This window comes from Glossina fuscipes, unplaced genomic scaffold (genome assembly GCF_014805625.2).
Source record: "Glossina fuscipes isolate IAEA_lab_2018 unplaced genomic scaffold, Yale_Gfus_2 73, whole genome shotgun sequence".
In the NCBI taxonomy this organism is placed as follows: domain Eukaryota; kingdom Metazoa; phylum Arthropoda; class Insecta; order Diptera; family Glossinidae; genus Glossina; species Glossina fuscipes.
Window position 1 is genome coordinate 1,527,281 of NW_023998436.1, and position 15,122 is coordinate 1,542,402.

At 33.2% G+C, this 15,122-nt stretch overlaps 2 protein-coding genes across 7 annotated transcripts in view; one reads left to right on the plus strand and one right to left on the minus strand.

The window, feature by feature from the left end:
- Positions 1-5,588: 5,588 nt before the first annotated feature.
- On the minus strand, positions 5,589-9,187 carry LOC119638144 (katanin p60 ATPase-containing subunit A-like 1). 3 transcript variants are annotated; one of them, XM_038034805.1, is made up of 7 exons: positions 8,651-8,995; positions 8,350-8,571; positions 8,060-8,283; positions 7,643-8,001; positions 7,457-7,578; positions 6,083-6,639; positions 5,589-5,992 (listed from the first exon to the last, which is right to left on the minus strand). In XM_038034805.1, the coding sequence occupies exons 2-7, from the start codon at positions 8,527-8,529 to the stop codon at positions 5,794-5,796; spliced, it is 1,641 nt and encodes a 546-aa protein (XP_037890733.1). In that variant the 5' UTR covers positions 8,530-8,571; positions 8,651-8,995; the 3' UTR covers positions 5,589-5,793. The 3 variants fall into 3 exon arrangements, with proteins under 3 accessions (XP_037890733.1, XP_037890731.1, XP_037890732.1); XM_038034804.1 differs by lacking the exon at positions 8,651-8,995 and adding an exon at positions 9,023-9,187 and having other exon boundaries at positions 5,794-5,992; XM_038034803.1 differs by having other exon boundaries at positions 8,350-8,995.
- A 2,778-nt stretch (positions 9,188-11,965) lies between these two features.
- The window catches only part of LOC119638069 (guanylate kinase), a 10,422-nt gene continuing 7,265 nt past the window's right edge, over positions 11,966-15,122 (plus strand). For 2 of the 4 annotated variants that reach the window (XM_038034670.1, XM_038034673.1), the window contains exon 1: positions 11,967-12,222. Coding sequence is in view for 1 of the 4 variants with exons in the window: in XM_038034672.1 (XP_037890600.1) it covers positions 12,833-12,840 (8 nt within the window). In the remaining 3 variants the exon portion in view is untranslated. Of the gene's footprint in view, positions 12,223-12,793; positions 12,841-15,122 lie in introns of those variants that run through there. The other 2 variants (XM_038034671.1, XM_038034672.1) reach the window with 2 other exon arrangements.

Consider the following 15,122-nt stretch of genomic DNA (forward strand, 5'->3'; position numbering starts at 1 on the left):
GTAAATATAATAACCACCCAGAAAAAAAGGAAGAAAATAAACACTTTAACGAAAAATAAAACCCAACAAATGAAAAATCTTTAAATTGCTTAGTTTTAAATATTATTGATTATTATTATTATTAACAAAATTATATTATAATTATGGATTACAATATTACTCTTAGATATAATATTAATAAAGAAATACTATTATTATGAAAAGAAAAGGAAAAAAAATACGAAAATCCCTTTCCCTCTTCTCTCCCCTCTTATCGTCACGTCCCATTTCCTCTCATTCATCTCTCAAACAAGAAGAAACAAACATTTAATCCCCGCATACATTTATTAAGTTGTATAAAAAAAAAAAAAATAATTGTAGTTTTAACTTTATATTAAAAAGAAAAAAAAAAAAAAATTTAAAAGAAATCTGTCGGTGTTGCCTTTATTTGGAAGTCTATCAAATTGAATGGCAAATAGGAAACTTATATTCGTGTTTCATATGTTGTATACCTCGTTAACAGATGGACATGCTTAGGTGCATTTTGAACTTGAAATTACCCAAGAATTTAACTGTTTAAAAAGGGCTTTTGAAGTTGGCTTCTACGCGTTATGAAGGTATTGAGAAACGTAAAGAGAAAGTTAAGAAACTCTATAATTTTGGATAGGCCGATAGTCTCGATTTTTATACAAGCGCTACAACGTCGCTCATAGAATATGAGTTCAAATTTTTGTAGACTGATCTGCTATAGTTTATGAGTAATGAGCGAAAAACCAACTCTTTGTATCTTTTGAAAAACAGGTGTCCTCATCTTATATAGCATTGTGGGCGTGTCCGTCGACTGATTTGATCCATTTTCATTATCAATCTGCTTCTAAGAAGTTCCACTGTTTCTACCAAATTTGAAGTCTATAGATTCATTTTTGCGGCCATGAGAATGTCTAAAAGAGACGGACGGAAAGACGGACATGCTTAAATCTATTCAGAGTTTAATGCTGATGAATAATTTGTATATTGTGCGAGGTCTCTGCAGCATCCTACTGGACTTTGCAAACGTCTTGACAAAATGAATCTACCCTTCATCCTATGTTGTTTGAAATGCTTGAAAATAATAGAAAGATTGTCATTAAATTTATTTTGCTTACTTGCTCTCGTCGAATTTATTTGTGTTTTATATAGAGCTATGACTAAATCACGTGCATGTAACAAAACCGCATCCAATAAAATTTAAAAATATACGCGCGTCTTATAAAGTAAATAAATCTAATTCACAATACATTCCCTCTGAATATATTATATTCTCACATACAGAGCGAACATACAATTCAATTCACTATAAACACATTGACAAATAAACATCTCTAGATATAGAGGAAAAATTTTCGATTCGCGATGTTCTACCTAATAACAATTTTTGCAGATGGAAAAAAAGAAAGCGCTTTAAACCGAAATCCATCCCAAAGAACAAAAAAATATCTGCCAAATTTAAAATATTTCATCAATACACTCAAGTTTTATGGTAAGGTTTAAATCGCCTTTGGTCCAAAAGTGTGCTGAAATCACAAAATTTTAAAATGCCAATATTCCAAATGTAAAATTTAAGTGTTTCATCAATTGCTTTTGACTTAATCGTAGTTATACTCTACACCACTTGCGGTATGGGGTATTATTAAATTAGTGCGATCGTACGTAACACGCAGAAGGGCTTAAGGTAGACCCATTTTTTATTCTACCGATCGATTCAGAATCATAATCTGAATAGATCTAAGTCTGTCTGTCCTTCTCTCCATCTGATATCGGTGCAGCTAAGTTTGTGTTCAAGCTACAGGTCGAAATTTTTGAAATATTTTGATGAAAATTGATACAAAAAAAAAATTCTAGAAAATTCTTCGGATCGGTCCAATTTTCTGAAAAGTCGTTATGTGGAGGAAAATTGCAAATTTTCAAAATTTCTCGACAAAACTGACTAAGTAGTAGCATTTCGGAATTCTAAATTGGTACGAAAACTTTGGATTGGTCGGAGTAGCCAACTTTTGAACTCCCACTCTTATAACGTAACCTAGAGTTCGTACAATATATAATTTTCAATGCCTCTTGATGAGTATTTTAACATAAAAAATTAACTGTACCAAATTTGGACTATCTCGATCTATTTTTTGGATTTTTTCTACTAAATTTATTTAAAGTTATTACAAAAAAAGTAAAAGTTATATTCGGTTGGAGCCGAATCTCGTATATCTTATAAGGAGTGGGTAGACCAAGAATTAGATCCATGTGGTTTAAATTGGGTCCACTTGATTCTTATGCTAAATCACCATCATGAATAAATTTTCGTCGTAAAACATTAACATTAAGTTAAGACTTTTTGGCATATAAAGCTTTGCATTTGTTGAAAATTCTCATATGCGGTAATAGTTAAAAAATGTGGAACTACATGGTCCACATTCGGTAATGTTGACTTCTTTGAAAATTTACTACTATGACGAAATTTTCATCATGAATTATTGAAAATTACACCTTTTTGCATTTAAAGCTTCAGCTTTCGCAAGAACAGTTTCATGAAGGGGTTTCAAAATATTGTCCCAGCCGAACTAAATTTTTCATATCAACATAGGGTGTCGAAATATGGATTACTCAGCGAGTTTTGTTGAAAAATTTTGAAAATTCCAATCCTTTGTCATTTGATGACTTTTTAAAATACGACGTTATACAGCCGGTGGTCGAGAACGTTGACCGAGCCGAAACATTTTCAAGATCATTCGTTATTAATTAAAAGCACGTGAGTATATACAGATTTTATTAAAATATCTCAAAACCTGTAGGTTGAACACAAGATCGTATAGACAGACCTCGCACAGACAGGCAAGCTTCGATTGGTATGAAAAAAGGGTAGTCTGTCTTAATCACCTTTGGCTGTTACATATTTTATATATTCTATAATACAGGGACATATATTGATGAATGAACGTGCAGGTTGTATTAATAAAATTTGAGGAGCACGTTGCTTTCAGAAAAATAATAAAAAAACATTTAAATTTTGATAATAAAGGCTAATATTTAAAAAAACCCCATACATTTTTTCATCGATAGATTTTTATGGTGTATAATTTGTTGTGTAAATCGCTGAAGCACCCTTCTGTTATAGCGTATAATTTACCATTTCATCATCATTAAAAATTTCGTATTTTTTTTTATGCACATGTATTTTTATTTATTTTTATGTAATGCGGAGAAAGGAGAACAAATATTTCCAATATTTACATTCTAACATGTGGTCGTTCATTTACTTACTTTCTCAAGTTGTGAAATTCGAAATTTGCTCATTTACTTACTCTCTCAAGTTGTGAAATTCGAAATTTGCTCATTTACTTACTCTCTCAAGTTATGAAATTCGAAATGGTATTTAGAAAGCCTGTAACTATGCGTTATAAAATGAAAACAGTATCTGTGAAGTAAATCGCCGTAACTTAATGGAAAGTAAATCGCTGGTTTGTAGTAAAAACTTACGATATTTGGCAGCACTACGCTAATGTTTTTTAAAATTTATTTTGCTGTATATTCTTTTGAATGCCCCTTTTTGGAGATTCCTGAGAATAAAATTTTGCATTTGAATATTCATTCAATCTCTTATTCAACAAATCCGACCATTTTGAAATAATTATTAAAAAGTCGATGAAATTTCTTTCGCCAAGAAAAACGCAATGATTTTCTATCAGATTTTTACCAAAGCGAAGATAGCCCATCAAACCAACCCACATTGTTAAGGGTTGTATCTTCGCTAAAATTGTATTTGCTACGATTTATAGCGAAATAAAAAACAACCAAATATTGCGAAATTCGCTTTTCTCGGATACGATTCGTATCACTAGATCGTGGATTTTGTGTATACAGTACTTTCCAGGAATGCAGTCATTTGCTATGCACTCATTTGCTTGATTGGTTTAAGTATGGCTGTTCGTGTGATTTGCTGTTAATGTATTTTGTGTTGATTGCACTTTTCAAGATTTTTTGATGAAATTCTACTAATATGTGTCGGCTCACCTAATTTTGAAAAGGTTGTTGTATAAAAAAAAGAAATCTCAATTTATACTCATATTCTAGTTTATTATTATTTTGACGTAGAAAATTTGAATTGAATGAACCAAAGTTTTGAACCCCCTCCTGGACAGGGGTTTCTACGAGAAGCAAGTCTGCAAATTGTGCAACAAGCAAGCAATGATCTAAGCAAGTATGTGGTCTAAATTTAAGACAATGAGCATTGATTCGTAATAGCAGTTTGACATAAAAATCAATCCAATCCAATCTGAATCATCGTAATAAACTTTTTGTTCGCTTCTTTTTCTCTTGAAAAATAAACCTTTCTACGACACAAAAATGTATACTTTTCAATATTTGTAAATGAAAGACGCGTAACAGTGAGTTAATAGTGAATTATATCAAAGTGGGACCATAAAGGTCTACATTTCAGCACTTATCCTATATAAGGGTACTTATGAAAAGTAAGCTTTTATAATTCAAGAAAGTCTTACTCTTTTAATACCTATGAAGAGAATAGGTGATCAAAACCTTCGGCAGGAAGATTAATTTTGATCACTTTGGACTACGCCAATCCACGTGTTAGGCCCTCTTTCATATATGGACTCGCATGAAAAGTATGCTTTTGTATGGAAACAAGTCACAACCCATCTTCCATCACGAAAATGAGTGAAGAATTTTACTAGGGGAAGTGTTGTATGGTATTTAATCGTCATCCACGCCCGACTATAATGTTATTAGTTGTTTTTACCTAAAACTATCCAAAATAAGGCGTAATTTTGACGACATAATGGTTAAATATTTAAAAGCTGCATCGAGCGTTGATGTCAAATGTGGTGAAAGAAGGCTATATCGACGGCGAGGAGAGGACATATCGAAGGAATGAACAGGAAAAGCGAGGCGATTTCAAATAAATGACTTGTCATTAACTATGAATCGATTTAATTGAATTTTGAACTTAGCTTGTCGGTTGGTTGTGTGCGGGGGGAGGGGAGGAGATTGGGTGTGACGTGTAATAGTAATCATAAACCAATTTCACTATTCACGCTAATCACGTTGATCAAGATGATTTTTGAGGTCTACAAAACGAGCATAGCAATGAAACAACAATAACTTAGGATAAAAAAATTATTTAAATTTATTTTCAATGCTAAAATGTAGTTACTTTTACTCCTCATCATATTTTATGACTTAAATTTATAAATAAAAACTAAACTTTTAATAGAATGAATTATACAAAATTAGATAAACAGAAAACAAACCTAAACGGCAAAAATGATTCGATTGAAATAATATTAAAACAAAGCAAAAATCGGTTTACAATTTTCATTGTTCAATCAACTGAAAAGTTATTAAATTTTTAACAGTGAACAATGGTGTTGATGTTGATCATGATGACAGTTGTTATTGCTTTTGCTTATATCGTACGTTTGTAGTTAGTGTTAATTTGTTCCATTGTATACCTTTTTTGTTTCTTAGCTACAATAATGGTTTTTATAAGTAAATGTAAAAGAAATGCTTTTAATGAGTTATTGCTGCGAATTAATCACTTGGTGAAAATGTGTCTTTTTTCCTTTTTTCTTTTTTTTTTTTCTAATTTAATATTTAGCTTGGCTAAGGTTTCCACAGTTAATGTTTAATATTTTGCTTAGGGGAAAGCGAATGAAATTATTTGCAAATTAACTGAAGAAATGAAGGGAAGTAAAAACCTTCACACAAGACCGACCGACTGCTATACATTTACAGCAGCATACGTCGCTGATTGACGATGTAAGGACATCATGATGATCCAAATTCAGCCATCCATTTTTCATATTTTTCCAAATCAGCCCGTGATACGCTTTTATTGCAACGACTAATCGCTTCAGAAAAGTCTTGATTCGAAACTGGCAAATCCACTTCCTCTTTGGCCAGTTGTCGTATCTCTTCGGGAGTAAGACCAGCAATTCGACGGCGCATAGACATCATGCTAGCATCTCTAAAAAAAATAAAACAAAAAAGAAAATGATATCAAAATGTTATGCAAAGTTGTGGTTTACTGTATATAACTTTTGTTGATCGCGCTTACCTGCAAACATTAGTGATATCTGCGCCTGAATAGCCTTCTAGTTTTTTGGCAATCACTGATAAATTTACGCTCTCATCTATTTTAACTTCTCTTAGATTGATTTTTAATAACGCTTCTCGTCCCTCGTCCGAAGGTAAAGGTATATAAATACGTTTTTCTAAACGTCTTCTTAAAGCCTCATCAATGTCCCATGGAAAGTTCGTAGCAGCTAAAACCATTACGACTTTATTTGCCTCCTCGCTGCCAACACCATCCATTTGTACCAGTAATTCAGATTTAACACGTCGCGAAGCTTCATGCTCAGATTCGGAGCCACGACGTGAGCACAGCGAATCGATTTCATCGATGAAAATGGTACTGGGCGCATAAAAACGTGCCATTTCGAATAGTAAGCGTACCATTTTTTCCGATTCGCCACGATATTTGGAAGTTAACGTCGATGAGGATACATTGAAGAATGTGGTGCCGCACTCAGTGGCCACGGCTTTCGCTAGCATCGTTTTTCCAGTGCCTGGGGGACCTACCATCAGCACACCTTTCCATGGTCTACGTATACCCTATAAATAAAAACATGTATTTTGAATGCGGAATCTTTACTTATTTAATTTACTATAACTGAAGGTTATGATGGGAGTGTGACTGTAATACATCGTTGCCATTGTCAGTAGCAATCGGAAATAAACTTGAAAGTGCCATAAGGGGCCTACACTTTTGATTAACATAACTTCTGTCCGTCTGTCCATACACCGGTGCTTGGGACGCTTAGGGGAGTCGGGGGATTCTAATGACGTAATCTGAAGGGGTAAAGGCAGGACAAAGGCAAGGACGTATATAACTATAATAGGCAAAAAATTGTAACGTATGACCGAAGACCGAAGACGAATAATTTAACTCATCTAAAAATTCAATACAAGGGCAGATATGAGTAATGCATGAATTCTTTCTTAACAACGGACATTATCCCAATAACTACGGCAATTATTTCCTGCTCATCTAGTGTGTAAGTTATTCTCATCGCTATCCACACTCAACAAAATTCTTTGCAATATTTGAATGGAAATTTGAGACAACGCGCTTTAATGACATAACTTGAGGTATTTCTAAATTAATTCAGATATATCCGCCGTATATACATGAACGGCTTTACTTTTGCTGGCATTAATATTAACCAGACCACCTGAATTTGAAAGAACATAAAATTCATTCCACTATTCAACAGAATCACTGCACATAGTATATGAACGTGATGCCTATTTCTTTGTGCTTCCCTCTCAAATAGCGACGAGTATAAAAAAAAAAAAAAATACTAGATTTGAGAGGCTGTGCAATTAAAGTAGATTAATGAAATATACGCAATTTTTAGCATAAACGTACCTTAAAATAGTCTGGCATAAGCATTGGTAAAACAACAGCCTCTTCTAATAAACGCTTTGCATCCATTAAGTCGGCAATGTCATTCCAGCGCACCTTTGGGTTACGTTGTAAAATATCGCGCTCTGAAAGCAAAACAAGAATAAAATATATATTTCCGTACCTTGCTTAGCCAGGTCTAAGCCTCACCTAAAATATCAACTAATTCGGCTTCAATGTGACTGCTGGGTTGAAATTTTTTTTCTTCTTTATCATCTTGCTCTGGAGATTCATCATCTCTAATTTCATCATTATCTTTATTTGAACTATTGTCGTCTTTATTAGAGGAGGCCGAATTTGCTCCGCTTACGATGGATTTACGGTTTGTTCCTAAGCCACGACTGCTGCCGTTGACAACAGTTGATCGCGCTGAAGAAACCATATTTGTGGACTTTCTACTGGGACCATTATTTACCCCCACAACACTGCCCCGATTAGATGTAGAACTTTTTGCTGTTGCTGAACCTTTCTTGCCCGTTATATTACGGTTGCGATTTGGTATAATCGGTCTAATTATGTGATCATTAATAGTTTGTTTTTTCTTGCGCATATTGCATAATAACTTACTTTTCAGGTCGCGGTGGTCCCCAAACATCTGGATCTTTTGGCGGCGGCGTCCAGATATCCGGATCTGGTTTAAACCAAGATGCCGGGTCTTTTGTTTCCATTTCACTAGTTTGACTTTTAAATTTCGAAGCGAATTGAGATGTTTGTAAATCTAACGTCATTTCAGACAACGTACGTTGAATATCTTTTATCTGTGAATATTCCTTAGTGATTTGTTGTTTAATCTATAAGTAAACACATGCAATCAAGTTAAAATTAATATTCTATTATTGGGAATTTGCTGTGCTTACCATAGTCCATTTGCCTTTTCTAAGCGGGTCGGCCGTTGAACTGATCATTCGTGCTAACATACCTTGCAGGCCTTCATAATAAATGGAAGCAGAATCATAATTACCGGTTAGGGCCATGTCGCGTGCCAATTTAGCATTTTCACATATTTCTGCAATTGAAGTCTTGGCCATTACGGTCATTCCCACGCAAGATTTTGTCTTTTGTTTGCCACCTCGCAATAACTGTTCAAAATACATTTGTGTAACAGTAGTTTATTTAATTTCTTTCAGCGCCTTTAAACTGAATAATTTTAACATATACCTATATATGTGTGTTACTTATGGCTAATTTGTATAAGACTATATTATTATTGTTTTTTCTTCCCCCTTTCATTTCATTTACAAATTTCAGAAGCTAATGTAAGACAATAACGACCATTCTCAAATGTCGTCTTTACGTCACAATTTTTTAACGTGTGAGGTCGAAGGAATTGTTTATTATTTTCAATTTAGATTTATATGATATTGTTAGTTAAATGTTCCCAATATTCAATTGATACTAAATAATCGAAATAAATAGTTTAATGACGAAAAAATTTCATCACTTATTCATAATTTTTCCACTTTGTCCGCACACAATTTGCTTTAAGTCATTTCTCTTTTCCGCAGAGTCTTTCTTTGCTCAATCACTTACGGTTATTGACATTAGTATTGCAATTGATTTTCACTTATTACGCAAATAAAATAGATATTTTCCTTTTTCTTTTCCAAAATACGAAAATTTTTACTTTTTAAAATTTGCTTGATTTTTTTAATTTTTTCAAATATTAAACGGGTGTTGCTGCACCATTTCACAAAAGTATTTTTTTCCCTTCTCTTTTTGTGTTTCTTTTTCTCATTTAAGTAAATTGGTCGCAGAGTTGCCAAGATCATAGAACGATGCATTGATTTAACGATTGTAAACAAGAATAAGAAGACATAAATTCAGTTATGAGAAAGATTGTTCCAATACTTGTTTCTTGCTTGTTCCGCTTTTGTTTATTTTTAAGATTAGAATTTGAGCTTGTGATCTTCGACTATAACTCTCTTTGCCTTGTAAAATTAAGTCTTTTTATTAAATAGCATATGAAAAGAAATATATAAGATTTCTTAGAAAAAGTAATATTTCTTTTTTTTTTTTACTGTGATCAATCATTTAGGGGACTCCCCCTATTAGTATAATACGGTGATGGTCATAAAGAAGAGCAGCAAAGAAAAAGAGATAGGGAAATGGCAGCCGTAATCCAGCAGGTGTGCGCCGCATCGATATTGCCTTTATCAACCGACCACTCACTATAGGGAACCATTGAAGAAAACTTTACCGCGCTTGAGATTTGAACTCTCGAACACTGACTTCGTAGTAGCGGTTCTTTCTTACTCGTTTGCTCAGGCGGATAGGAAAACTATATTTGCTTTGAGGCTGTTTGATGCTGGCCGATAAACGTAAGCACAATACAAATTGTAGCTTGATCCGTGCACATAAATTGGAGATGAACTTTTCAAATCTCTGCCAATTTTTGTAGAAAATTGAGTAAGTATGTCAAAATTAGTAAATGCCTATCGTTCGGACATGGTTCTAATAAATTTCTAATACGACTACAAACGTGGTCTCCGCTAATTTCCAATTTTCACATCTGTAGTGGTAGCAATCTCACTTCAGGATTCTCCTTTCTGTAGCCGGGGGCTACTCCCAGGCTCTCGTTGCAAGAAAAATTTATTATTTCGAAAGACCTTTTCTTTGTTACCTGATTTGATTGTTTTATTTTAGGAATCTCGATTTTGGTTTATATTGCTGAATATAATAATTACATAGGGAATGATACATGTGCGTTTTGCTTGCCGACCCCGTAAAAATTGCTATGAAGCGCTGTTCTAATTACCGAAAAAAATACCGTTTGAGGAATTACTGTATGTTTAATCTGCAATGAACGTAGGTATTGTTCAGCGTACAGTCACTCCAGCTTACTCCAGAGATATACCCTTCAGTCCGAAGAATGATTACAGTCCTATTTTAGGGAACAGCCAATCATCAACGTTCTGAAGGAATAATAGGGCATATCCTTCAGACTGACGGATGATTGACAGTCCTATTTCAGGGAACAGCCAATCATCAACGTTCTGAAGGAATAATAGGGCATATCCTTCATTCCGAAGAATGATTACAGTCCTATTTTAGGGAACAGCCAATCGTCATCGTTCTGAAGGAATAAGATTGGTTGCTTACCTTTTGTGCTCGACTGCCATTGAACAATAAAAGACTGATCGGTGGCCCACGCTGCTTTTATAGCTGTCGATTCACCACACTGAGAGAGAGAGAGAGAGAGAGAGAGAGAGAGAGAGAGAGAGAGAGAGAAAACTTGAGGTGACTTGCTGATTCGCAATGTTGTGTATTAGTAAACAGAGAGCTTAACGGTAAGTGTGTCTCTCCCCATATGCATTTTGCTGTTGTCAAGGAGATTTAGGAGAATTTCCATGACGTCAGCAGCACAACCTGGTTTTAATATCCAACCGCACTGTGCGTATATGTTTATGTGCACACAAAATGGATTTATTGTATACTTTGCAAATTTGAAGGGAGGCGTCTTATACAATTATCCTAGCATGTGAGGTCAGTAATACACGTGAATTATGAGTATGAGAGCATATGTCTATTAGAGTATTATAGAATAGATGGGAAATTCAAGAAGGAACACATATAGAAATGTATGTATATGTAAGTGTAGGTAAATATTACAAGTTTTTATCAGATGCATTTAAGTATGCGGATATGTACAAGCGCAAGAGTAATAAATATAAGTAATGTAAGTAGAATGAGTGTAACTATGGTATATACATAAACGTAAGAGAGCGATCCTTCCCTTACAAGTGTAAAATTTGCAAAATAGAGATTAAGAGAACATTAAAGATAAACAGAGGGTTCGAAAATATCTTTTATTTGAACAGGTTAATGCTACAGTGTTCACAGTGGTTGCTGGCATTTATTAAAAACATTTCATTTAAACAAAAAAACAGCAAGGAAGCAAAAATTGAATTAAATTGAGAAAATTCACTTATTCTCTTTTCTTTCTCCTTTTTCTTTAAAAAATTGCTTTAAAAGGAATTTTTCCCTTTATTGTTATTACACTTCTTCGTTAATGTTTATACAAACAAACGCCAACCATATCATTTTGTTTTAGCAACGTATGCAAGCTATGCCGTCAACTGATTTGTAGCTGACGCATAACGCAATCATTGTGTAAGACCTTTAGTTGGCCGATCGGTGATTGGTTGAAATAAAATAATTAAAAGATAACCTATATACTGTAGAAGAATTTTGTTTTTGCTGTGGCTTGAATAAATGAAATTTTCATTTTGATTGAATCGCAGACAAAATCTCATAATGGCTGATAATCGTCAACGAACTTTGATTCTTTTATTCTGATGATGAGTGCGTTATGCTATTCATGTTATTTAAAAATCAATTTAAGTGAGTGCATAAAATAATATTAATAACGTTCTTAAAAAAGAAAAGAAAAAAAGGCTTTTGTAATATTTTTATTTTCATTCGCACGCATTCGCTTTATAAATTGTATGCATTACTTATTGTAATTGTTATCAAGGCTTTGCCATCTCTATGACGTTAGGAAAATGAGAAAATTATTTTGTGCTGAAATTGTTAAGCAAGACATAGAGAATGGATATTAGACAAGTTATTTAATTAATGGATTTAACCTTGATAGTATTTAAAGTTAGAAAAGGATATTTTAAGAACTGTAGACTGTAAATAAAGTTTAGCCAAGTTTTAGTTAATTACGACTACGGGTAGTAAAAGCATTCATCTGCGGAACACTATTTTTTGCCTTTAAAAAGCACGAGGTAAGTTTTAAGTCATATTAAATATATATATGTATGTTTATATATGTATATATATATATATATAAAGATCCTTAAAAATGCAAAAAAAGTTACTTAAAATGACTTGTGAAACTATTTTTAAATCTACGTGTATCTCTCAGAATTGAGAGGATTTTGAAATGTTGTTATGGGCCATATATAGTAAATTCATATCCGATAAAAGTCGTCTTTTAATGTGTGCATCACAGTGTTCCAACAAGCTACCGTGCTATTCAAGCAACCGCGTTAACCCATAATCAGTAATCAGTAAAATATTTTAATGGGCAATTGATCGACGGGGGCCGATGAAGTTGATAATTACTTTGTCGTAATATTACTAATTTTTTTTTTTATATATTTTTTATATTTTTTTAAAATATATTTGTATTATATATATTGCTGCGTATTATATATGATATACATCGTTGCGTTATTATAATAATTAATCTTGGATTTGGGGAAAAGTAAATTTGAATTAGGCTAGCAAAAAAAATTTCTTATTTAATTGTTCTTATTGTTCTGTTTTTTCCGTAGGTTTCACAAAAATTTTTGAAATTTTCTTTATTTAAGTTTGCATGCAGAAGAAGAAAATATGCATAAGTGAGTAGTTTTTCTTTTTTTCTTTTTACGCTTTACAAAATTGTATTGATGTGTGTGTATCTTACCACAAATTTCACGCTTTTAGTAAAAACCGTTTATGTTCACAAAGTAATTTTTCAATCTTTGTCCTTTACACGCACGCTGAGTAATAAATTGCTTTAAAGTTTTAAACGAAAAATTAAAAGAATTCATTTCTCTTATTCTTCGGTTATTTCCCGAAAAGTTTTGAATTTTAAACAAGCAAGATAACGATATTTGGTCGTCATAGAATCTTTTATACCCTAAAAAAAATTAAAAAAGAAAAGCAAAAGAATTACATTTTTTAGAGCAATTGTGTTGTACATTGTGAGTAACTAACCAAGCACACGGAAAGGGAAGGTGTTTACATTTTTCGTTGCGTAGGCGTGTCCTTTGACGGATATTAGATATTTTCAAAGCCTTTGGAATTTGTAGGCGTTATTTTCACTTCAGCGAATGACGGAATGCCTATCACAGATACTATACAGTTGGGCAGACAGGCAGATGTACAGATGGACCTGCTTAGGTGCATTCCAAACTTGAAATTGAGTCTTACTTCTGCATGTTATAAAGGTAACGAAAAAAAAACGCGATTTTATATATTATAATATTGGGGGCGTGTCAATTTTTCCAACTACTACAGCATCGTCCGTAAAACACGTACGTTCAAATTTTTGTAGATTTATCTGGTGTAGTCTATGAGTAATGAGCAAAAGACCAATTCGTTATTCCTTTTGGAAAACGGAGGTGTTCTCAGTTTACGTGCACTCTTCGCCGTGTTCTTCTACCGATTTGGACCATTTCGATATTAACTTGTATGTAAGAGCTTCCAATGTTTCTGCCAAATTTGAAGTCGATAACATGATTTTTGCAGGCAACAGAATGTTTACAATAGACGTACAGACGAGCAAGCTTAAATCCATTCAGAATTTCATGCTGAAGGGACTCTCCTTCTTTCATCCTTCCATGGGGTAAATGAAAATAACTTCAAACACAAATTAAGAATATTATATTAGGGGAAGACCGACCATTTAACACCCTGCACCACAATATCTAACACAATTCTTATTTTTATTATAGAACACAAAAATGCACTTTTAGGGAAGTGGGCTAAAACGAAACTTAATAGAGTATAAGTTTAATTCTTACATAGGGCAGGATCCAAAAATAGACTTAAAAGCTTCAAATTTTTTGGAGTTCATTTTTGTAGGAAATTGCTATTATGGGTTGATTTTCGTCACCACATATTAAAACTTAGACTTTTGTTCTCTACAAGGGATCAATTTTCATTAAAACGCTTATTCGGATCCAAAAAGAAGCCGAGATGGTCCAAATTTGGTACAGTTAATTTTTTTATGTTAAATTACTATTATGATAAAATTCTCATCACGAAGTATTGAAAATTATACTTTTTTGTCATATGAACTTTAGTTTTCGTTACATGAGAGGAGGTTCAAAAGTTGCCCCATCCAGTCCAAAGTTTTCATACAAATTTAGAATGCCGAAATGTTACTACTTAACCATTTTTCCCGAGAAGTTTTGAAAATTGGAATTTTTTTCCATACAACGACTTTTCAGAATAGAGCGTTATATGGGAAGTGGTCGAAAAGCTGAACCAATCCGAACCATTTTAAATAGCGTTCGTCCTTGGGCCAAAACACATCACTGTACCCGATTTCATATAAATATCTCAAAAATTTCGACGTGGGCACAGATGGGGCACAGATCGATCGATGAATCGATCCGTATAATAAAAGCTCTTTAAGCCCTTTTGCGTGTTACATACGTCCGCACTAATTTAATGCACCCAGTACCACAAGTGGCGTAGAATATAAAAAGAAGATACGAATTTCTAAAGCTATGGTTGTTATGTAATGCCGTGGCCAAAAATTATGACCAATATTCAAATTAAATTAGGCGCAAACATATTTCAAACTCTTAGCAAGGAATATTATTTGAACTTGATTACTTTGAAGGAGGTTGAACAGATTTGAAATAATAAATATTTATGGAAGAGAAAAAATTAAATTGGTCTTACTGTTTGTGTATATCGAAAGACTGACGGAAAGACGAATATAACTTCTACCTTGTAAATCTAAACATTTTTAGGTATTCTTCTCTTCAGAGAGATGCGATCTATGGGAAATGTGGCTTTTATGTGTCCAGATTAATTATTTTCCTCTTAGATATGAATTCCTATTTGCCTTTCAAAAAAAAAAGAATATTCTCTTTCCATATATATTCACAGAAATGGTTTGGTTGAA